Genomic DNA, 24,916 nt, shown 5'->3' on the forward strand with positions numbered 1-24,916 from the left:
TTTACAAAGGAATTTTCCCCAACACCGTTTGTTTCACCTTTTTCAAACACAAATCATAGGAAATTTCCTCATCCCACATCGTCTTGAACACTTCTGAACCACCAGCATTCTGATTTGTAAAGAATAAATTATAGTTCTACAACTGACAAGCACTCAACAGCTTGAAATTGAGGAAATTTTCTCATTCCACATCGTCTTGAATACTTCTGAACCACCAGCATTCTGATTTGTAAAGAATAATTCATAGCTCTACAACTGACAAGCACTTGAGTGCATCTAATACATATCGTCTTGAATACTTCTGAACCACCAGCATTCTAATTTGTAAAGAATAATTCATAGTTCTACAACTGACAAGCACTCAACAGCTTGAAATTGAGGAAATTTCCTCATTCCACATCGTCTTGAATACTTCTGAACCACCAGAACTCTGATTTGTAAAGAATAATTCATAGTTCTACAACTGACAAGCACTTGAGTGCATCTAGTACATATTGTTGTGTAATAGGGCTCTAAATGAAATCCAAAACAAAGGGCACAATGCCTCTGTGGCGCAATCGGTCAGCGCGTTCGGCTGTTAACCGGAAGGCTGGTGGTTCGAGCCCACCCAGGGACGTGTAAAGTCTTTAGACATCACATACAAATTAATTTTCGCCAAAGCTGCTTGATGTACATTTGTCAAAGAAAAGTTATTGGAAATTTCCTCATCCCACATCGTCTTGAACACTTCTGAACCACCAGCATTCTGATTTGTAAAGAATAATTCATAGTTCTACAACTGACAAGCACTCAACAGCACCTAATACTTATTGTTAAGAAATAGAGGTCTAAATCAAATATAAATGCAAGGGTTTAGTGTCTTTGTGGCGCAATCGGTGAGCGAGTTTGGCTGTTAACTGGTGGTTTGAGCCCACCCATGGACGTGTAAAGTCTATAAACATTATTTACAAAGGAATTTTCCCCAACACCGTTTGTTTCACCTTTTTCAAACACAAATCATAGGAAATTTCCTCATCCCACATTGTCTTGAATACTTCTGAACCACCAGCATTCTGATTTGTAAAGAATAATTCATAGTTCTACAACTGACAAGCACTTGACTGCACCTAATACATATTGTTGTGTAATAGGGCTCTAAATGAAATCCAAAATAAAGGGCAAAATGTCTCTCTCTGACATCACATACAAATTAATTTTCGCCAAAGCTGCTTGATGTACATTTGTCAAAGAACAGTTATTGGAAATTTCCTCATCCCATATTGTCTTGAATACTTCTGAACCACCAGCTTTCTGATTTGTAAAGAATATAACATAGTTCTACAACTGACAAGCACTTGACTGCACCTAATAGTTATTGTTAAGAAATAGAGGTCTAAATAAAGTCCAAATGCAAGGGCTTAGTGTCTTTGTGGCGCAATCGGTCAGCGAGTTTGGCTGTTAACTGGTGGCTTGAGCCCACCCAGGGACGTGTAGAGTCTATAATTATCATTTACAAAGGAATTTTCCCCAACACAGTTTGTTTTAACTTTTTTAAACACAAGTCATTGGAAATATCCTCATCCCACATCGTCTTGAATACTTCTGAACCACCAACATTCTGATTTTTAAAGAATAATTCATAGTTCTACAACTGACAAGCACTTCACTGCTTATACTTATTGTTGTGTCATAGGGTTCTTAATGAAATCCAAAACGAAGGGTAAAATGACAAGCACTTGACTGTACCTAATACTTACAGTACAGTAAATATCATTAAATAAGGCCTGAAAAAACTGCTGCAGCATTGTTGAGACTAAAAGGCACAACAAGGTACTTGTAATGCTCTTAATGTGTGTTGGAAGCCATTTTCCACTCTTCCCCCTCCCTAATTCTTATATGCTCTTAAGCATTATCAAGATCTAATTTTGCAAAAATAATGGTCCCTTGAAAAAGTTCAAAGGCGGAAGACATTAGAGGGAGAGGGTATCTGTCAAGCCCAGTGATTTGATTAATGCCCCGGTAACCAATACATGGGAGAAGCCTGCCATCTTTCTTCAGAATGTAGCAGATTCAAATTAATTATTTAAAATTAATGGGGCACCAGGTTTTTCAGCTGAACCAAGATAGAATTAATCCAGTTGAAAACCAGATATCAAATAAATGATTTATTAATTAAACTGCTCTAGTAGTTTATTGCTTGCTTATGCATCCCCTATTGTAAATGGAGAACTGATAATGATTTTTGTAGTCACTGTTTATTTATTTATATTGTATTGCCTCATGATGGTCGTCACAGTAAGCCATAATTTATTTGGCACAGGATTTTACTTTTAATACCCTCCTTAACACAAGTCATCCAGCCATTTTTCACTCTGCGTAGAACTTTCTTTTAGTGGATATCTATGGTTCAGTGTTATTTCCACAGACACTTTTATTTACTTTTTATTTACTCTGTGACTAAGAGGAGTCAAATCACAAATCACCAACATCTAATAATTGTTTACAGTTCACACTGCATTTATTCTCTGGGATTGCAGAGTGCATTCAAGTCTGTGCTTGCTCTTCCATTCCTAACCCAAATAAATGAGACTGCAAAAAACATTTTTCTTCATCGCCTCTGCTGAGCTGCCTTTCCATGACATCAAGGGACATGTTAACCAATACAAATGAGTCTCTGGTTGATCACTGCCAATGCCTCAGAAAGTTGTAAGTAAAGATGATGAGGGGAAGTACTACAGAGACCTATAGGCTCCTGTTGCCTTTATCGCTCATGGAGGAAAAACCATAAGGGAAGAGCTACAGGGGCTGACAATGATGGATGACCTGCCTGCTAGATAATGTTTCACCCTTTCAAAAATACTTTGAGAAGCTAGCGGTCAAGTGTTCTCTGTAGATCAGACTCTCCCTATCCACTGCAAAAGCTGAATGTCAGCTCATTACTCTGTCTAGGGACAAACAGGCAAAATTGAAATCTGAAATCTGTTGGCAGTCGACTGACAGAATGGTTATTGAACAGCTTATCAGAAGGAAAGTGAAATGAGATTTGCCCCTTTCTCTTATATAGAGAATAATTCACTTTATCAAAATGGCGAAAGGAAACAGCTGACATCAGCACCTTTACTTGAGGCTGACATCAGCATCAAGTAAATAATAAGCAAATGTCAGATTTGTTGAAGAACAATGTTATGTTTCTAATTTTCAGCAGGCATTTTCTGTGGTGCAGCCATTGACAAAAAACAACAATTTATAAAGAAATCTGTTTGAAGAGGATATGGTTATATAATTCAATAAGCACAGGGTGACATTTATTTCCTCTTGCCTTCTGCCTTGAGGCATATTCATGGTAGAGTCAACACAATTCTGAGAGTGAGCAATCAAAAAACACTTTTCATTTAGTGCCACATGACAACAATTATATTCAATAACATATTCTTGTAATCTTGTAAATTGATGTAATTAGACAATAGTAAATAGACTTGATGTGAGTGTGTGTAGATGTGTTAACGTTCTTATTTTTAAATCTCCCTACCTCCTTGTGTGTACCTCTATCTGTGACAGCGATCAAAGTGTGCAAAACAATTTCCCTCTGGGATTAATATAGTTTTATGAATCTTCAAAATCTTCAATCTCTTTTGAATCTTCAAAACAAATTGAGATATTGCATGAATTTTTAATATAATCATTCTATTCCAGAGAATAAATCCAAATCCCTGAGATATTTGCTGTTATGCATATTATGTGACACTGTGACTTTTTAGGCAAAGACACAGACAGTCACCGTCACGCCGTCACACTTACTGGGTAATTTAGAGTCTCCAATTAACCTTAACTGCAAGTAGTTTTTTTAATAATAGATGAATGTCACAAAAAATTGTTGAACCTTTAGTATATTTAATTTTAAGTCATCCAACTGAAATACAGGCACACATTGACGTGCAGTCAGAAAAAAGTTATGATTATGATAACATCAAATAGAAATCTATATCTGTCTCTCATCTAAAAAAACTGGATGACATTAAAAAAAGAGTTTGAAAAGTACATTTTGATCTTGATTGAATTATTCTCTTTTTTATGTAAATCTAATTTAAATTGATTAAAAAAGTTCCAAAAACTTTTTTTTAATTCACTGAAGGTCACACATTTAAATTTCTTTTGTTTAGAATACGTATACAGTAAATTGTGAAGAACACATTGAGGGTACACACCTAATTTGCTTTATTTGTTGTCTGTTGCTCATTTAAAACATGGCCTGTAATCGTTAAGCATTCTGCCAATTAAATAATAGGTAGTAGCCTTTTAAGTTCTTATATTTGTAAAAGCAGATCACATGGAAAATCAAAAATTTTGTTGCACAGGCAGATGGGAATATTAGATTGTGTTGACCTTCCTCATGGTAAGATGTTTTCTGAGCTCAATAAATTTTCCGTTTTTTTTCTGCAGGTCTGAAACGAAGCTACACCTGTGAAGTCTGCAGGGTCATGCTGAACTCTGTGGCGCAGTACCATGCACATCTGCAGGGCTTAAAACATCAAAATAAGTAGGTGAAGTACTGCACCAAACAAAAACACATTTCCATTTAAACTATCAATGCTGCTATGTTACTGTACCCCGTTTCTTTGGCATACATTATGTTTTTTTCATCTGTGTTCTTGAAATCCCCCGCTTCTTGAGAAAGCCTCTGGGTCCACGTACCTTTGAGTCAATTAAAAAAAGAACAATCAAAAAAACGAGCCATTTTTTCATAAATAAATTTTTGACTGAATTTTTGATTCAAAATATTGAATTTTAAAAATGGTGTTGTCTGGATTTGTTTATGTATGTGGTTTATTTGCTTAGCGTGACTTCTTGACTTCTTCGTGTGCCAAATATTTGGCAACGACTAGCTTATGTTGTACTGTATGATGGTGTCGCTGGAATTAAATGCAGACTTAGTTAAAAAGTTAGTTAAAGAGAGAGAGTAAAGAGTTATTTGAAACAGGTATTTCCAGCAGATGGGCATTCAATCCTGGCCCAGCAAGCCACGCCTGGCCTCTGTAGTTCCTGTTGTGGCACTGCATCTTGTGCTTGGTGGTCTGGAGGAGACCATGTATGTTCCTGTCCGCGGTGGTCGGTGGAAACCAGTCCAGCACCTGCAATTGATTCCAGTGACAATACGGCAATAGACTTTGTTTCATGGACTCACTTAGTTTGTTTACATTTTATTTGGATTGTCTTATGTCTGTCATGTAGAGCTGTGGCCATGTTTTGTGTCTAGTTTGTCTGGTTTGGTTTTGGGCCCTCCTCTGGTCCTCCCTCTGCCCACCCAGCTAGTTGGACTCACGTTTTGGCTTGTTTGGGATCCGATCTAGGACGGGGGGGGGGGCTCAGTTCTGGTTCGCCCCTCCTGCCTGCCGGGGACGCCGTGAGTTTTTGTCCTGTGGTTGGTGCTGTTTCCTGTTTCCTGTCAATCTTTGCTGGCTCGTTGTGAATGTTACATGGCTGTCACCTGTGTTCACTTGTGCCTCATGGTTGTGTTTAGTCCTCGTCCAGGTTGGTGGTTGTTAGTTTGAGTCATTTATCCTGCTAGTACAATGATTTTTAGTTGTGGTTACTATTTAAATTCATGTTTACATTTATTTGTTTCCCTGCTTGGCAGCCCCCTTAGTTTTGTATTTCCTTCTGTTTGCTGTTTATTAAAACGTTGGGTTACTTAGCCTAAACCTTGGTTTCTTGATAACAGAGTGAGGAGTTTCACTATGGGAATCGCCTCGGCGTGACCAACCATGGAAGCTCCAATGACACAACGTCTGTCAGAGACAGACAGGTCGAGCCGTGCTCGGGCTCCGCCCACCCCTTATGACACGGTCGACCGACTGTGCAGAAAACTCTGAAAATGTTTTAGAGCCAAGAACACTGCTTGTAGCTCCAACACATTTATGTGCGCCTGGGCCATTCTCAGGCTCCAGATGCCGTTTACGGTCCTGCCCATAAATGTCACGCCCCAACCGGACAGTGACGCATCCGTTGTCAGCGTCATCCTGGTTAGCACCGCCCCCAGTGGTACTCCCGAGTAGAGAGCTGCCGGGTCTCTCCACGGCCGGAGGGCTGCCATGCATGCACGATTTACTTTCACTCTGCGCCTGAGGTGACGCCGCCGGCAGAGCTGCAGTAACACAACCCAGTGTTGGAAATCCCTCATTAACAGCAGCCCCAAACGTACCACGGAGATGACTGAAGCCATGAGGCCAAGAAGGCGAAGGCACAGTCTGAACGATACTGCCCCGCCAAGTTGAAAACGGGAGAGGCATTGTATAAATGAAACAATCCTCCCCTCGGTTAGCGAAACACGGTAAATCCGAGAGTTTATGCTGAGCCCTAAATATTCTGTGCGTTGGGCCGGCACAAGACGCCTCTTCTCCCGGTTTATCTTGAAACCAAGATCGCATCGTATTGCTTGCTCTCGCGAGTGGGAGCATATCAAATAATTGTCGATGTATGAGAAAATCTTAACCCAGACGTTTCTTAGCGGCGCTAATGCCGCCTCTACACATTAGCTGAACACTCTCAGCGAGAGGCCAAACGGGACGGTTTGATACTCGTAGGCAATGCCTCGATACGCAAACCTGAGATATTTGCTGTGTGGCGGGAAGATAGCGATGTGAAAATAAGCGTCTGACAGATCGATCGTAACTAACCAATCTGTCGGGCGAATCGCTTGACACAGCACTTTTTGTGTTAACATTCTGAACGTATACTTTCGGAAGTGTTTGTTTAACACACGAAGATCCAGAATGAGTCGCAATGTAGTGCCGCCCTTCTTTGGGAGAAGACAATAGCGAAAGTAAAAACCCTGGTGGGCCTCCTCGCTCGGCACCACTCTGATGGCTTGTTTGAGGAACAGGGAATTTATTTCGTTGTCTAAGACGTGAGCAGAATCCCATCGCGGCACTGACAATAATACCCCGTTGAACCTGGGTGGTTTCGCCGCAAATCGTAGCCTGTAACCCTGAGAAATTGTAGTTTCTACCTATGGGGATATTGCGCATGCGTGGCATTGATCGACCCGCCCAGACAGAGGGCCGTGTGTTTCGCGCGTGGATGACGTCATCAGCCCGCGTTGCGCACACTCCTTCTACGTCTGCAAATCGTTGCCGCCCCCGTGTGGGGATAGCGGGGCACGACATTGTTTTCTCTTTGTTTTGTTTTTGCATTCTGCCCTCGGCTGTGAACCTGGCTGCAGAGATGCACACTTTACTTCGTTTTGAAAAGCCTGACTAAGTATGACTGCTTGGTGGAACCAGGGAGTGCTTGGTGACACTGACAAAGTGCTGCGGCCCTGTTTTAACTGCCCCTGTGGGGACTGAACGTGGGCTTCTGGCAGACTGTGAACAAATGCAGCCTCCAAAATCTGAACATGGGGGCTGCAGTCCCTCATTACCTTTCTCCGCTACAGAAGAGTAGAGGCGGGGTTGATGGAGAGAGAGCAGGTCAGGTGGGCCGTTTCTTCGGCCTCTTGCAGCCACCGCTGCAAATGAATGTTTACCCCAAGGCCTGGAGTTAACTGGCCTGGTCTGCTGGTTGGGCTACTGACTGGTCTGTCTGGTTGCCCTGACCATATCCTGTCTTTCCCTGGCCGCTGCGGCTGCAGCAGCAAAGCCCGCCTTGGGTGCTTGAGGAGGGCGCAGAATGGCTTTGCGTGGTACAGTAAACAGAGATTAAAGGCTTCGCCTTCTTCTTTTCTCAGAGTGCTGGTCTCTCTCATTTTCTCCAATGCTGGGCCAAAGAGACCCTTGGATGGATCATACGGGGCATCCATAATATCTGCCTTCTGAGCATCGCTCAGGCCTGACAGGTTTAGCCAGAGGGCCCTCTCTCCTGACACTGCCAGCCTCATCACTCGGCCAGAACCCTGGACCGCTCCTCTGGAGGAGCGTAAGATGAGGTCGTTGACATCGCAGATTTCGTCCCAGAGAGCCGGGTTTGGAGACCCTGTTTCCAGCAGGCGTCCCATCTCCTCCAAAATCTCTGCCTGATATGCAGACAGCAGGGTAACTGCATTTAAAGAGCACACTGACTGAGCTGCATATTTATACATCCTCTGAAAGATAGACGCGGTAAGGCGTTTCATCTTATTGGGCAGAGAAATGGTAGAAGAGGCTGACAATGTGCGGCGGTTTGGGTGAAGGTGGTATGCCACTGAAGGATCCACTGCTGGGGGTTTGGTCAGCTCCAGCTCCACCATGTTCAGCATCTCCAGTTTTGAGTGCCCCTTGGTGGGTAATTTGCTTTTGAAAGGGCTTGACCAGTAACGGCTCATCTCTTTCATGCAAGCAGGAACCGCAGGTAAAAGCTGCTTTGATGGTGCTTGGGCCGGTGGAAGTCTTTTACCATCATACAGGTCCCTCTCTGTCCCCTCTTGGTCCTGAGCTGCTGGCCATGGGATCCCCAGCTTGGCTGCAGCCCTCTTACAAACCTTGTACAGGTTATTATTCATTGGGGGACTGATGGGCGGGGAAGGTGGAATAATCCTCCTCTTCCTCCATATCATCTGTGTCCAGGAGGTCAAAGCTGGCATCGCAGTCTGCCTCCTCAGGGCCAGGTTCATGCTCTTCGTGGTCGAAGGAGCTCCTCGAACAGTGGAGGCATGAGCGGTGATTCAACGTCCATCATGTCCGCCCAGCTCTTTTTAGCTCGCGGAGGATGGCTGTTCATAGTGGCTGTAGGGGTGGTAGCTGACAGGCACGGGTCCTGCTTGTTATCCACCGCTACTCTCAGCCTTCTATCCAGAGTCTTCTCTGGCATCACAGTGTGGGCACACTTGTGGGTCAGCTAGTGAAGCCTGTGCGTGCTTAATTCCCATGCAGGCTATACACATCGGATAAGGGTCCCGACCCGAAATGAATGAACCGCATGACGCAGGACACAGGCGGGATGCAGCCTCCTTAGCCCTTGGCTCCGATCCTTTGGACAGGGTCGTCACCGTAGACATAGTTGGACAGAAGACTGTAGGATACACACTAGGCGTTAGCCTGTTATAAGACGGTAATAGACACAGGGTTTATGCCGCGTCAGGTACTGGTCCTGCAGCTAGCTCGCCTTGACGCTTTAGCTAGACAGTCCGTTTAGTGGGTTTGAATCCAAGCTAAACACTGGGTTCAGAGCTAGCTCGCCTCGACACGTTAGCTAGTCACCGAAAAATTCACTGTCTAACAAGCTAATGCTAGACAATGTTCAGAATAGGCTCGTAGTGAAACGTAGCCTGAGTTACGCTAGCGCGGTGCGTACATGACCACAGGGAAAAACAGCTTGTCTTAACACGGACACTGTATCCTAGCGTAAATAATAATTGTCTTACCCAGCGCGATCTAGACAATGGCCTGAAAACTGCGTTCGGCGATGCTCTCCTTAACGGGTCGTCTATAAACTGTTAAACAGATCACAGGTTGCCTGGATACGCTGAGGGAGCTTAAAGTTCCTCACGGGAAGAAAGCGAGAATGATTTAGGAGGGGCGGTCGACCATGTCATAAGGGGTGTGCGGAGCCCGAGCACGGCTCGACCTGTATGTCTCTGACAGACGTTGTGTCATTGGAGCTTACATGGTTGGTCACGCCGAAGCGATTCCCATAGTGAAACACTGAGCGAAGTTAGAAAAAGAACCCATTCATTGTCAGTCCTGTCTGTAGGTCATTGCATTTGGGTCCTCATCTTAGTCTAGTTTGCCCTTCAGTATGTAACATGGTGCACCTGCAGAACCCAAAAGTTATCGATATGGGGGACAACCTAATGAAATTCTGCATCTCAAATCTCACATGTCAAGCGAGGGAAGTTGGACTTCTAAGGGTAGTAAACCGTAGCACACCAGATCCAATGTTTGCTAAAATTAATATATATAAGTATTTCAAAGCAGTAGTAGCATCCAGGTGTTTGACATTTTCCTTAAAAAATATATTATAAAATAAGCTCATGTTTCTGATTGCCATGTTGTCTTGTTTTAGGCCAGAACCAAATTAACTTGCAGCAGGGGAGGATGTCCAGTTAGAATTTGTTCTAAGCTGCTCCCCAGTGTCTCTGTTGTGGCAAACATGTATGAACAGGAGCTAAGATCCTTATTGACGTGGGTGTCAGTCTTTGGTACACTACTCATCTTTTTTAATCTGAGCAAAGGTGGTGCTCGTTTTACACTCGGCACCCCATAACAGGAAGCAGTCAGGTGCCAGCTACTGGATTTTTTCCTAGTCCCAAACTGACTTTTGTCCACGATGAGGCAAAACACCTTCCTGAGGCTCACACATGTTCAAATGAACTTCACATGTTTGTTAACAGATAAAATCTGGCAGATGATAATGAATTAGTTTACTATTTTCTGGTTGCTCTTATCAGTTTTCAGTGCAATGTAGTTTACAAAAACAAAGACAGGCTGCATTACTATCTGCTATATGTATTACAAGTCTAGGCACAATTGAATTATGGATGTCCACAGTACAGACATATCCAGACTAGCTATTACATGTTAAAACGGCTTGCCATATTGCCATATTACACACATCAAATAATTGAGGAAGATGCTCTTATATGTAAGAACTTGTACTCCTAGATGTTTTTCTATTGCTTCTATTGTTTTCAAGCAGGTTAATTGTGACAGCCAGTTCTTCCATGATCTGTTGGTTAAAGGTCCATGCACACACTTTTTTCATGCTCCACAATGCTAAAGAATTGGACCTTGATGTCTCAGTAAGGTGTCTGTAACTTTTCATGCCAAAAAGCACTGTAGATCGCCCACACGGCCCGTTTGAAAATGTGTGTTTTAAGCTCTGGTCCACAACGCTCTATTTTCGGAGTGCGTCGCAAGCGAAGTTGATCGCCACACCTCTTTGAGGAAGCGCATAGCTGTGATCCGCCGCGGGAATCAAAAGTCACGGTCACTGAATCCATTGTAAAATCAACACTGGCTGACTAGTCCTTGCAGTAGAGTTCAATCATACGTTTGATCCAAAATCTGACTCTGAAGTCGAATGGGAGGCTGTTGAAGTGGTTACACTTCGACTGGCGCAAGGTACGTCTAACTGGCAGATTCACATTTAATTTAATTTATTGATTTATATAATACGCAACTTGATTAGCTGCCAACGCTAATACTAATCGTTGCCAATGAGCAGCCTGAATTAATACAACAGTATATTCATAACATGACTACAGCTTGTTTGGGAGCATAGCTCGATAAACTAAAATATACTCATTTTTACATGTTTTTTTCTTTCTCGTGCTGCTGCTGTGTGAAAATAATTTTTCCATAATGGGGTCTTCAGCTGCAGCTTATATTTTGCCGTATTTGGCTGTAATTAAGTGCCAATGTGGGAACGGTAAATGCCTACAGAGGCAATGACCTCAGTACCATATATCACACGATTCGAACCGAACGAATACTGGAGAGGCTTGGATTTATCTAAATTGCGTAGCAGCACCTTGCAAGGTTCCCTTCCCAGGTGTGTCTGGGCGGGCCGAAGCTGGTCCTGTGATTGGTCAAGCGAATGCAGACGTATCCAGTCCGCCAAATTTGAAACCATGGTTTGAGTTGGATAAACTCTCAAAAATGTGAAATAAGTAGGGGGCGTACTTCTAACACATCAGGAGTGTCTTAACGTGACTCAGGGAGTCACATAAACGTACTAGAATGTCCAAAAAGGTAATTTTGCATGTGCGGGCACAAGGATCAGCATACGAGCATATGTCTGTCTAGTGTGAAGATTTGCAGCGGCGTCCTGTTCCCTTCAGTTTAAACTGAATAACTGTTAAATGGTACTTTAAATGCATTTAATGTTTTAATGATCCTGGGAATGTACACATAATGCAGACAAAATAAATCTGTTTTATTGTCAACATCCAAGTCTTCTGTTGACTTAAGCTCATGGAAAATGGGTGCAAGCATGTCATGTAGTCTTTGTTCAAATCCTGATTGAATCGTGCTGAATAGATTCATAACAATTTCAGCCATATTGTTACAGGAACACTGGAGGAAGACTTACAGTCTACTGTACCCATCTGCTGCACAGCTAATTTACGCGTAATCATTATTAGCTGACTTACAGTGTGATTACCATCTATATGCCATATATAATTTGGAAAAGTCACAGTGTACAGTATACTTGCTTTTGAATTGTTGCTGTCCAAAAGCATAATTAGTCTTATTGTAGCCTATCTATCCCAGCTGGCTATGGGCGAGAGGCGGGGTACACCCTGGACAGGTCGCCAGTCTATCACAGGGCTAATTATGTTTCCATGAATAAATAATGTATGTTGGGCGTTAGGTGACAAATAAGCTATCAGATATCATTAATTTCTCAGCCCCGTAGCTGCTGATCTACAGCGGTCACATGACGAATCGCGAATGAACTGTAATGCTTGCTCTGTTGATCCTGGCTGCTAAATTACAAATGAAATCTCTCTGCTTACTTATTCAATCACAACAGTGATTAGATAGCAACTTCTTGACAAGAAGAGAAAACGCAAGCATGAAACAAAACCCAGAGTGGGTGGACAAATAAAGAAAAACAATTGCCGAACTCTAGAGCAGAGTAATCCGGCTTCACTTGCCGGTCGAACTAAACACGGGTAGGATCCATCTCTCTCTATATATATAGGTTAACAGGTAAGAAAATACAAACTAATTAAGGAACAAATTAAGAACATTAAACCCTGTAACATGAAACATGGCAAACAATCAAGGCACGCTGGAGACACAATGGCATGAACACAGAGTGAGAACACTACATCGTGTAACGACACTCAACGAACCAACAAAGAACTTTTGTTGGTTCGTTTCCTTCCTTCTCAGAAGGACAGACAACACCTGACATGCTGATTCTGAATCAGTTTGGTGCTGTTTTTTTTCTCTCTTCATTAGGTCTAAACGTTCTCTTACAATACAGTATATGCTGTTTCATTTCCACTGCTCATCTTGAGCGTTGCCTCTCCTTCCTACAGTATATTTAGTTTATTTATTTACAATACTTTCAGTGGCAGATAAACTTTATAATATAATGTGAGGGGTGTTATTCTGGTATCAGTCCTAGTAAAGCTACAGGGATTGGAGTTTATAGTAAAGAAAATAATTAATATCACTTTAATTTATTTAAAATAAAAAATAGGAAATCTTTGATGATCAACCATTCTAGATCAAACTGTGAACATGAATCTTGGGCTGTGTATCACAGATGAGCCTAACCTATTCCTCTCTTATTTTTCTTCCTCCAACAGCCTGAAAAATCAGATATGTGTCCAGTGAGCAGGGGAAGAAGGTAAATACCAATCAAAAGATTGATGTCAGAAAAGCTGTGGTCAGCTTGCCCCATTTCTTTCTTCCTCTGCTGTGCTTTTGCTCTTATCTATATTATTTGGAATTTGTTTTCTTTCTCCCTCTCTCCTGTCCTTCACTCCAGTCTGTTTTGGCTGACCCAATACAAGGAAGACGTTCAGGAGGTTTTATGCTGGAGAACGGCACCAACACTCTCACCTGTCAGTTTGCATTACAGTTCACACTGGCCACTCTTACATCATTGAACTTTGAGTTCCTCTGCAGATACAATATGTACTGTGTTCTTATCTACTGTGTAGACAGTGTGAGAACAGGGTCTCTTATTCATGATAGCCTTTTAAAAAAAGCATGGACTAAATTATGTTATCTTTTCCACATGCAAGTACTGTAAGTGGCATTTTAACTTAAGAATATGAGAGTTATTTTGAATTTTTTCTTTTTACTTGAATGAAACAGCATATTTATGTGAAATTAAATGAAAAAGGCAACTTATTAACTGTACTGAAATTGTATGAGACAATTATTTGTGTTTCTTTTAGTTTTTGTGTGATGCACAGTGTAACTTTACTATAATGCTTTTATTACAATTTTGTGGAGTGGAGAAAATTAATTTTAAAGGTGCACTAATGATGCTGGTTGTAGATCTTGTGATCAATTTATTGTTTGAACAAAGAGCTGACAGTACTTTAAGGAGACAAGCACAGCTAATAAGATCTGCATATATACAGTAAAAGACAGAATATTTAAACTTTTTAAATATAGTTTTCATTTATTATAACTTAATCGTGTTAATTGCATGGGTTTACTGTGATTAATCGCGATTAATGCATTAACATAAGAAAAATCTGAATCAGTTTTCAGAACCAGTTTAATTTTAGCCAGGTTTGCACAAGACAAACATGGAATTGCATTCGGTCTGACTCCGTCTTTTTATACCCTTAGGCAAAACAGGAATTGTTTACATATTGTTTACAGTTAGAAACTTACATACTTACATACATAAAAAAATATATGTTATTAACATAACAAATAGTAAGATAAAATAGTATAAATTAAATATTGCTTGATAATGGTGGCTATAGCTCTGTGACGCCTGCCAGAGGGGAGGAGTTTGGACAGGTTGTGTGCAGGGCGTGGGTCAGCAGTAATGCTTGCTGCCCGTTTTCTGAGTCTGGCCTGGTACAAGTGCTGGATAGATGGAAGCTCAGTCCCGATGATCTTCTCTGCTGACCAGACCACCCGCTGCAGTCTGTGTCTGTCCTGCTTGGTAGCTGAACCAAACCACACAGTGATGGAGGTGCAGAGGACAGACTGAGCTGTCAAAGGAAGTACAACCTCTGCTGGGCCTTTTTGCAGACAGTGTCTCCCCAGTCTTGAGCATGTTGAGCTCCAGCTGGTAATAACTGCGTCACTGAACCAGCTGCTCCACCTCCTGTCTGTATGCAGACTCATCAACGCTCCCGTCATCCAGGTAAAGACAGCCCCACTACATCCAGAGATTTCACGTACTGAGGACAGGTCTAATCGGAGCTTGTGAACTACCTCGGTGACCTCAGCCTGGATGATGGGCAAGTCCTCCTCTGAGACCCCTGCCTCTGCTTCCTCAGCAGAAGGCGTGTCGTAGGGATTGAGGAGATCCTCAAAGTACTGCTTCCACCATCCGATGACATCTCCAGTTGAGTCCCCCAGATCATCCGGTTTGGGGATTGTCACCACAATACGACGTCCGACCGAATGGACGCGTTAACAATGGAGGTGGAGAATATGGTCCACTCAGGCTCAGTGTCTCCAGCCTCCCTCGGAATCTGGTTGAATTTCTCCAGGGGGGTGTGAGTTAATAAATGGCCTTACTTGGAAGATGTACAATTCAAAGAAATCGATTTGGATAGTGACTCTTAATTGGAGTAGATTGCCCAAAGGCAGTGGAGTCATGGCAAATCATAAATAGCCAAGGCAACGGTCCCTATGCTGTAAGAACACTGTTAGGATGGGTCGTAAATGGACCACTAAATGGATCTTCCACTACAGACAGAAACGGAAGACCAGAGGCGTCAGTAAACTGCATATTGATTGAACATGTTGAAAACTTTCTGGTTAAACAATATCAGTAATTATTTCCCTGAGAAGTAGTATCAAGAAAACCTCCAAATGTCAGTTGAGGACCCGAAATTCCTGAAACTTGAATCAAGTGCACCTACGCTAAAAGACAAGCATGACTATTTACCTTTACCACTTTGTGACAGTCACATCATCATGCCAAAAAACACATTGCAGAACAAAGATCAAACTACCTCCTTAAGAAATTCAAAATAATTCCTGCTTATGCAGAAGAATACAAAGTGTTTATGGAACATATGATCACTAAGGGCTATGCTGAGAAGGTGCCAGCAAAGATCCTCCATCAAGATCATGGTAAGGTGTGGTACATACCGCACCATGGAGTATACCACACACTCGAAGGAACCCTTAGAGTAGTGTTTGATTGTACTTCATCTTACAAAGAAACCTCTCTCATGAACTTCTGCAAATACCTGACCTAGCTAATTCACTGCTAGGTGTCTTACTCAGGTTTCGTCAGGAACAATTTGCAGTAATGACGGACATAGAGGAAATGTTTAATCAAATTTGAGTTAATGAGAGTGACTCAAATTTCTTAAGATTTCTGTGGTGGCTTGGAGGTAACACAAGTCAAAGGTTAGAACAATACAGAATGACTGTTCATTTGTTCAGGGACATTTTGTCACCAAGCTGTGTTAATTATGCCTATTAACAAGAACAAATTTAATGCAGTTCTCTAACAGTTAAACTCAACTTTTATGTTGATGATGATGTACCTACTGAGAAGCAAGCTATTGACCTGGCCAAGGACCCCAGTGAGCTGTGTGAATAAGGGGGCTTTAAACTAACAAAATGGGTTAGCAATAGCCGTGCAGTTCTAGCTACCATGCCGGATGAAGACAAAGCTAAGCAGATTAGGCACTCGGCTTATATTAAAACATGGAGAGTGACACACTCGTATTCTTGACTACTAGCAAAGCCGAATATTTAACCAGAAGAGTAATACTATCTACTGTCAGTTTAATGTATGACCCATCAGGTCTTGTTACACCTTTTGTACTAAAGGTAAAACAACTCATTCAAGATCTATGTCAGGCCAAATGTGCTACCTGATGCAATTGACAAATACTATGAAATACGGCTAATAGAGCTAAACCAACTAAGACAATTAGACATGAACAGATGTATAAAATCAGTAAGGTTTGGGCAAGTGAAAACAATACAATTGCATCATTTTTGTGATGTCAGTAAAAAAGGATATGGCACAGTCAGCTACCTCATGTTCACAGTGCTCTGGCAATGGGAAAATTGAGAGTAACCCCTCTTGAGACGATGACTATGCCTAGACTTCAGCTTACAGCAGCTACTTTAGCTGTTGTAAAATGCCCCTCCCACTGCTAGGTGGGGTTGTCGGGCCCCGAGCTCAAGACCCTGTGTCCACCTTATTTCAGTTTATCACTTTGATCATATAGACATTAAAACCACGTTGTACCTATTATTCATTGCTGTTCTCTGCTCGTGAGTTGTGTCTGTGCTTGTCCCTACCCTGGACTTCTAGCTTTTGATATCCTCGGTTGTATCTTGTGTTTACTAGCTCTTGTATGCATCTTTTGTAGCCTACTTAGAGTAGTGATTTTCTGTTGTTCGGTCCTGTTTGTTATTTTGCTTAGTTGTTAGTTTTTTCTCCTGCGTTGCAGTGACCTTTTGTTCTTATAATTTTTTGATAGCCTTCTTCCCTGCTTAGCAGTGATTTTTCATTTGCCTGGACAGTCAGAACCTTTCTGCACTTCTGTACTACAAATAAACACTGTCTCACTTCCAACTGGTTTCCCTCGCTTTTGGGTCCACTCAAGGTGTGAGGAAAGGCAGCAACGAGGTCAACGCCCAATCTCACACTTGAGCAGACAGTGAGCTCCCTGACACAACAACATGCAACTCTCTCACACACACACACACACACACACACACACACACACACACACACACACACACACACACACACACACACACACACACACACACACACAATTTCTCAAATTGTTTCCCCCAAGACCGTTTGCACCCTGACAAGGAGTTTACACCTCCAGAAGGGCTACTGTATATAGCCTTGGGAGGAGGCATGACAGGTAACATTGGTGTGTCTTAAAGCTATATCCATGCGCCCTGACTGTGGGAGGTCTATTTCCCGTACATATCTAATATGTAACTGGTGAGGAGAGACAGTCTCGAGCAACAGACGACCACCAGTATTGTTTTATGTCTCCCACCAGGGCTTAACTCTACTTTTATAGCATCCATGTGTGCTGCCCAGGCTCCCCAATGGCGAGGGACATAGACTACTTACATTCATTAGCACTCACTCAATCTGTAACACAGCCCACCCGTATCAAGGTACATTTCATTACGCATGGCTTGCCTCTCTCTCTGACATCAAGCATATAGCTATCACTCACCACTGCCACAGTAATTGCAACACCCAATGAGCACATTTTGCAGGCTATAGAGCACCCCTGAGTTTAAGGTACACCCACTAGATTTTGATTATATTTGCTCTGTCCATCCGACTCGGTCAGCAAGTCAATGACAAAAGGTTAATCCCTAGTATAAAAGGAGCTTTACATAATACCGGAAGCAAGAGCACATTGACGATTCTCAACATCACACTGTGCAACTGCCAGCAGATAGACAAGTGAAAAAGACAGGTTTTGTCGTGTTCACACCTGTTTCAGCTGAGGGAATTATAAAATTAATGAAGCATACATGAGCCACATATTGTTCTCGCAACACCATCTTAGCTTAATTCCTGAAAAGTATTTTCTCGTGAATTCAAACACATGTACAGTAATGTCACTTTTAAATCTGTGTAGTAGTAGTGTAGTCCCTGCCTCTTTTAAAAAGGCCTAAGGTACCCCCATTCTAAGAAAGTCTCACTTAGATTGTTGCCTCCTTGGACAACTACAGACCAGTCTCTTAATTGCCTTTCTTGGTACGGTCATGCATAAGTGTGTCTACAACCAATTAGTGGATCATTTCCAGAAGAATGAGCTCTTCGACAAATTTCAGTCTGGGTTCCGCACAATACACACCACTGAAAAGTGCATAATGACATATAATTGAACTTTATTGATCCCACATTGGGGAACTTACTTTTACCCATCCCCCGAGGGGAGCAGTGGGCTGACACAGTGCGATGCTTGGGGAGCTAGTGCGAAGGACTTAAGGACCTTTGGTCAGCAACTGGCTGTGACATGGGGCTATATAAATAAAGTTTTGATTTGATTAATTTGATTTGACTGGCGATAAGGTGAGTATGAAACCTCACTTCCTTATCTCAAATGTGTGAACATTTCAAGTCTAATCCATGGAAGAACAAATCTTAAAACATTTTTCTGACACAATATGTTCCAAAGTGTGCAATTGATGTTTGCGTTATTTGTTTGTGTGACAGGGCGGCAAGAGCATGCACAGAAAGGGGGGACAAAGGAGGACTATCATAATTATCAAAGTTTATTGTTATTTTAATTTCATTAATACGTTAAAACACACAACTCGAAGTAAGTTAGTAAATAATATAAACACAGACATAAAAACAGTAGCGTCAGAGAAGGGCACTACCCGCAAGCTGTATCTGGACAAGGGCATATTGGGTTGTGGCACCTGCACCTGTTGTCCATCAGCGAGAATCTGCTCTCCCCAGCAACTGGCGCACTACTGTATATTTAAAGACAGCTCTTAAAAGCTCTCCCTGCTGATTACCTTGTTCGGGTGTGTCAGTTAGCTGCTGATTGGTAAACACACCTGGTCAAGGTACTCAGTACCAGGACCGGGGGACCAGGGTTGCAGACCCTGGTCACCCCCCTGGTTCTGTGTGAGAGGCTTGGGTCGTGACACCTGCCCTCCTGGAACTGAAGGTGTGCTGGGATCCTTTCCTCTGCTCGTTGGCTGGGTGTAGTGGCCGAGCTCCTCCCATCACCCTGGCTTTCACAAGTGGAATTGTTCATACACCAACATCTGTCTCACCCTTTTGGTGTACAAGCTACAGCTTTACTAACCTTGTAGTGGGACACTCAACACCAGAGCAGATAAAACAGGCTTCCTAAACTTAACTGTAAGTAGTACTGTTACTTATTATTATCAATATCAATAATGTGTTATTATGGCAGTTGTGATGCTGTGTGTCACAGCTTTTATTAAGTATTATTTGATTATGTATAATAATGCATAGGTGTGTGTGTATGTATATGATTTATGTATATGTATTTACAGTATGCGTGTATGCACATACCTTAACACTTATTAGACTATAATTACAGTTAACCAACAACAGTTAAAAGTTAAACATCTTTGTGATAAAGTCACCGTACTTTATCAAGAAGACCTTTGATCGTCACACAGCACAGGAGAGGAGCTTAAGAATCACCTAGTGTCTGGTGTCTCACTATATCTGAATAACAGAAGAGATAGTAAAGACCTACTGTACTTTTAAATTCACCAGGCACGGTGACGGTAGTAATTCAGGTCCTGTAGAAGCCCACTTGTCCTTTTCCAGATTCAGCAGATAATATATAGGCTTTGTAAATTTCAGCGTGTAGCGACAACTGCCTGACTATCTGACTACTACTACTGCCTATCCTATCTAATAGGATACTATCCTATCAGATACTATCCTATGCCAGCGAAGAGTCTTTTCCACCTGAAAACCTTTGTCTGCAGAAACCTCCACTTTCTGCAATTCAGCCTCATTAAAGGAGCCCTCTAGCGGCTTGCTGTCTGAATCTTATATACTGGGGGGATTCTTGGGAAACAATAGCTTATTTTAAAAATTCTCATCAATGTATCACTATGTATATTTCTTGTCAAACACCCCTCTCAGTTTACAGATTCTCACAAGGTCTCAGATTTTAAAGTAAATTGTAACTTGTTTTTATGGTCCAGGGGGAACAAACCGTACAGGTTTCGGAAAACTTCTATAATGTTTTCAGCCGTCACTTGAGCTGGGGTCATCTTGATGCTGCTGAGATAACTATTATTGTAACTTGTGTCAGGAACAGCAGGGCGTTGGACCCCAAAGCATAGCTCAGAGACAGAGTGAGGTCTTTTATGGCAGGCAAAGGCAGTTGAAGACTTACTGTGCACGAACGCTGGAATGCTGGCATGAAAACCTAGAATCTGGCAATGAATGAACACTGGAGGTAAATAGTGGAGTAATGATTAACAGGCTGCATAACAAATGATCAGAAGTAAAGACAACGGAAATGATGGCAGGCTGGAGGGTGACAGGAACTAAGAAAAATGAAACTGGAAATGGAATAAATAAGACTAGATTCATGATACCTTGGACAATCAGTTTTAACACATCTGAATATCTGAGGGTGTTTTTCCCTGTAAAGTAACTATATAAATGGTAAATGGTCCACATTTAATGTATACAGCGCATTTATACGCCTTTTCAGGGATCCAAAGCGATAGTAGTTGTTTCAATCACCCATTCACTCCCACATTCAAACACTGATGCCAGCACTGATGGAGTTTGTTTCAGCGTTTTGGCTTTAACCTCATTGGATGTGCTTAAGCGTTTTTTGCATTTTTTATCAACACCTTAGACAGCGTATCGTAAAATTCTTCAAAGATCTGTCTGAATAGCCTTGGGAATGCCACTCTTACTTAGAATTTCAGCAACGGTGTCCGCTACTTCCTTTACTTATTTATTTTAATAGGTCTTACACAACTATAGGTTGTGTTGGAAATTTCCCATAAAGAGGCAGATGAGAGAGTTGTCTTTTGTGTGATTTATTATAAAAATAAAAGTAAAATAAAAATAATGGGGAAAGCAAATCAAAAACATGGATGTTGATCGTGCACATCAACAAACCAAAAACCAGCTGGGGAGATCAGTGCTCACACCACGAAGATGTGATGCAAAGAGCCCCCGATCCTCAAGTTGCTTCTGCCTTTTAACCCCTTTCTCTGGCTCTGGTGGAATGTCTCTCTGCACCAATAGAATTGTTTGCGCCACCTTATCTCGCTGTGAGTAAAAATGTTTACATTCTCACTTCTGCATCATTGTGTCTTTTTATCCAAAGGAAGGCACACCGAGCTTCCAAGACATGATGCATTCGCTTGAACAGCCTTGGGTCTGGTGGGGAGTCAGATAGGAAGGAGCCAGAGTCCGGGTGTAAAAGACAAACATATATCACAAATTATTAGTCAGTCAAATGGAACATCAGATGTTTAGACTTGATGTACGACAGGGCACAAGAGATCAGTTGTTTGTGTAAGAATGTTCAGTGTTGCACCCAACCAGCACATGACGACTGTTTAATCAGAAGTTAAAATCAAATAATAGCTGTATGAAATCCAGCAAATATTTTTTATATGCCAAGATGCTTGTGCTCTGCTCTGTCAGAGGCTGAAGGGGTTGAAGAGGATGACATTGTAGGAATGAGGAAAGAAATGTTTTAATATGGGCTTTCCAAAACTAATGTACAAACATCTGTTGCCTTAGCTTGGATTGCTGGCCCCAGAGCTCCTGAGCATTCACCAGAGGTAATCCTACTGTAACTTTTTTACTATTGTGTCCCTAAATGCAGCTGAATGGGTTCAGAACATATTGCTGCAGAGTGTCCTGGGGGCTCAGCCTCATGGTTTTAATTTGGCACTTGGCAGATGCAAAACATGAGAACAGCTGGTCCTTTGCTGGGTCCTCGTGCCCCATCAGGGCTAGTGAGTCCTTAGCAGAATGACAGTAATCTACAGTAAGTGGCAGATGTGCCAAGATTTCTTTGATGAAGTCCGAAACCAGGCTGCAGCATTCTGTACAGAGACAAGTAAGAAGAGACTTGTTAATGCTAGCTACTGTATAAAGCATTGCAATAATCCAACCTGGAGCTAATCAGCGGAAAATAGCTGTGACTTTACAGTAAGTGCTGAAAGAAAACAGGAAAGGATGTGTTCACTTTGTTTATTGTTACACACACAAAGTCAAATCCTTTTTTAAAAACGCTACACAAATCTTTTTTTTCATCTATCATCTTTCATGCCATGTGCTCATTTATAAAGCACTACATCAAAATTCTTCAGTCACCACAGTTTGAGCTCAATTAGCAAACAATTACCAAGTTGAAAACACAACGCATCAAAATTTGACACACATCAGTCAGATTCTTCAGCAGATAGATACAAGTGCCCAAATCTGTTCTTTGATATTTGGAACAAAGCATCTATTGAGAAATAAAAGAATAGCTTGAAGTGGAGGAGAAGGTGGAGAAGAAGAGAAGAAGGAAGGGCGGCAGTGCAATGATTGCAACCACATTTTAGTGCTTCACCCACCATCACCTCCATCATCAAAACCTTTTACTTACAGTTGTACAGTATCTCTAGTACAGATACTATGGCACTCTAAGGCTACTGTAAAGCAGCCTCACGTGATAATGCCAGCTTCCATTGACTGGTTAACAAATAATCTCTGCCCGGTGCTCACCTTCTTCAAGCCATTGAAGAAGCTGCCTGGTCATATATGTACAGTAGGGGGTGGATCAGGCATGCAAGAGGGTTTGGCTGGGGCTAATATATCCTGTGATGTGGACGAGATTCTCTGTCTTGACCCAGATTAGAGACAGGGCGCTGAGACGGATTTTTTTTTTGAGTTGTGTTGTGTTAAAGGTGAATAAATAAAAATGTTCCAATGTATACATTATGTTTTTTTGTGTTCATGTGTCAAGATTTTTAGAGGGGAAGACTGACAGACTTGCCAGTTTGGGAAATATCATTTTAAATTTAGAGCACACTCTAGGAATGTAAACACTGTTAATGTGTCTGGATTTTGGTCACTAGATGGGGTAGTCTTCCCAATAATAGCATGACCTACATTTACATTTGTTGGTAGTGCTGATGCTGTGCTGATGTTAACCCCAACCAGCTTACAGTTTTTCTTCATTACGTTGACCTGGTTAAAGAAAATAGGATCCACTTAGTCTTATCATCATTACTCCAAAATGTGGAGTACAAATGTGTAAACCCGTTCTCATTGGATTGACACATGGTTCCCCACCATATTGCAAAACAGTTAACACAGACTCCATTATGATAGCTTTGGTGATGAAACAGGAACAATCTATCCCTAACTATTAAAAACTGGCAAGATCAGTATGAACGTACTAAAGCACCTGTTTGACACCCCTTCACAAAAATGTTCAAATAGCAATCAGTCTGCAGGCCTTATAAAAAGGTGCCAGGTCTGTGTTGTTCGTTGCCAGCATGGATGGAGGAGGTCTAAGCCAGGGACAGAGTATCAATTGTGTCTATCTTTGGCTAGATTTGACTGTATTTTTGGTTTCCTGTATCATTTACAGTAGTTCAGTTTTCAGCCACAGTTTGTAAAAAATGAATGTCATGGATTCAATAAAAATCTGCATCAAAGCATTTTTTCATCTGGATCAAATTCTTTGCAAATGGCAACAGGCTACAATGACAAGCAGTGGAGTTTGGTATTTTGTAATTTGTTGTCCATTGTGTAATGATTGACTGATTGAAAGTGCTCAAAAACTTGTTTGCAAGTTGTGTTATTCGGAAGCAATAATTTCTTTTATTGCATATTTCAAATGTTTTGACATGGGTAGAACTTTTGGGTTTCCATTTGCAACTCTTGACTCAACACTTGAACTCATTCTGGTAGTCTCAGTGTGAGACCTGCTGCATTATAATATAATAAAGTGCACAGATTAAATGGAACCAAGCAACTTTAAAATGAGTGGGTTAACAACTAATAAGGTCTTCAAATAAAAAAATCTGATTAGATAAGATCTAGGTATATATAGTTTATAGTTTTTTTATATACACAGAGAGAGGGTTAGCGTAACAGCAGATGGCACTTTCCACTTTGCATCCACCCTGGGACTGTTTGAGACCCTTTTCCATCTCTGAATCAATATTACAGTTACTGTATGAGCAGGTCACTATTATTCAAAAGATGGGAATAATAAACACCAGATGATTTTATGATTTTAAACTCTAAAACATACAGTAGCGAAAACAAGGTGGTGATTCTGGCTGTGCAGTTTGATTTTGTTAGAATCACTGCAGTGAATTACATGGCTCCATGTGGATACCAATATGAGTGTGAATATGAGCATATGAGTATGCATACGGGCAGACATCTTATCCTTTCGACAAATGCAAATTGTTTTCAGGCTTGTTTTTTCAAGTCCTGACTCTCATGCAGTACAGATGATTACTTTAATGTCTGCCTTTCAGTGTGGACAAACTCACACAGACTTGTGAGGAAAGTGACTCAGTGGAGACACACCATCAGTCAAGGCACAGTAAATAAATAAACTAAATACTAAACTGAACTGTGAGTTCATACTCCAACTTCATATATAGGCAGGCTTTGAGCTAAGGAAGTATGGGTTTGATATTTCAAGGTTGATTATTAATTAATCAAAAGTGGTCCAGAATTTAGGTGGCATACATATATGTAAAGTTTCTTCATGATCTATGTGTATCTTTATCACTACTTCTGGCATTGGTCCTGGAAAATGGAAAAGTGTCCTGTAAAATAAACTTCAATAGAGGGAATCCCAGAATTA

The 24,916-nt window shown here is 41.5% G+C and overlaps 1 protein-coding gene and 1 non-coding gene across 2 annotated transcripts in view; both read left to right on the top strand.

Moving 5' to 3' along the window:
• zmat4a (zinc finger, matrin-type 4a) overlaps positions 1 to 17,148 on the top strand; it is a 125,175-nt gene extending 108,027 nt beyond the window's left edge. The window contains exons 6-8 of the mRNA XM_029163503.3: positions 4,420 to 4,516; positions 13,214 to 13,254; positions 13,396 to 17,148. Coding sequence (XP_029019336.1) covers positions 4,420 to 4,516; positions 13,214 to 13,241 — 125 coding nt within the window. The 3' untranslated portion in view covers positions 13,242 to 13,254; positions 13,396 to 17,148. The remainder of the gene's footprint in view (positions 1 to 4,419; positions 4,517 to 13,213; positions 13,255 to 13,395) is intronic.
• On the top strand, positions 543 to 616 carry trnan-guu (transfer RNA asparagine (anticodon GUU)). The gene has a single exon. It is a non-coding gene; the product is annotated as a tRNA-Asn (tRNA).
• Positions 17,149 to 24,916: the final 7,768 nt, after the last annotated feature.

Source organism: Betta splendens, chromosome 9 (genome assembly GCF_900634795.4).
Source record: "Betta splendens chromosome 9, fBetSpl5.4, whole genome shotgun sequence".
Classification (NCBI taxonomy): Eukaryota; Metazoa; Chordata; class Actinopteri; order Anabantiformes; family Osphronemidae; genus Betta; species Betta splendens.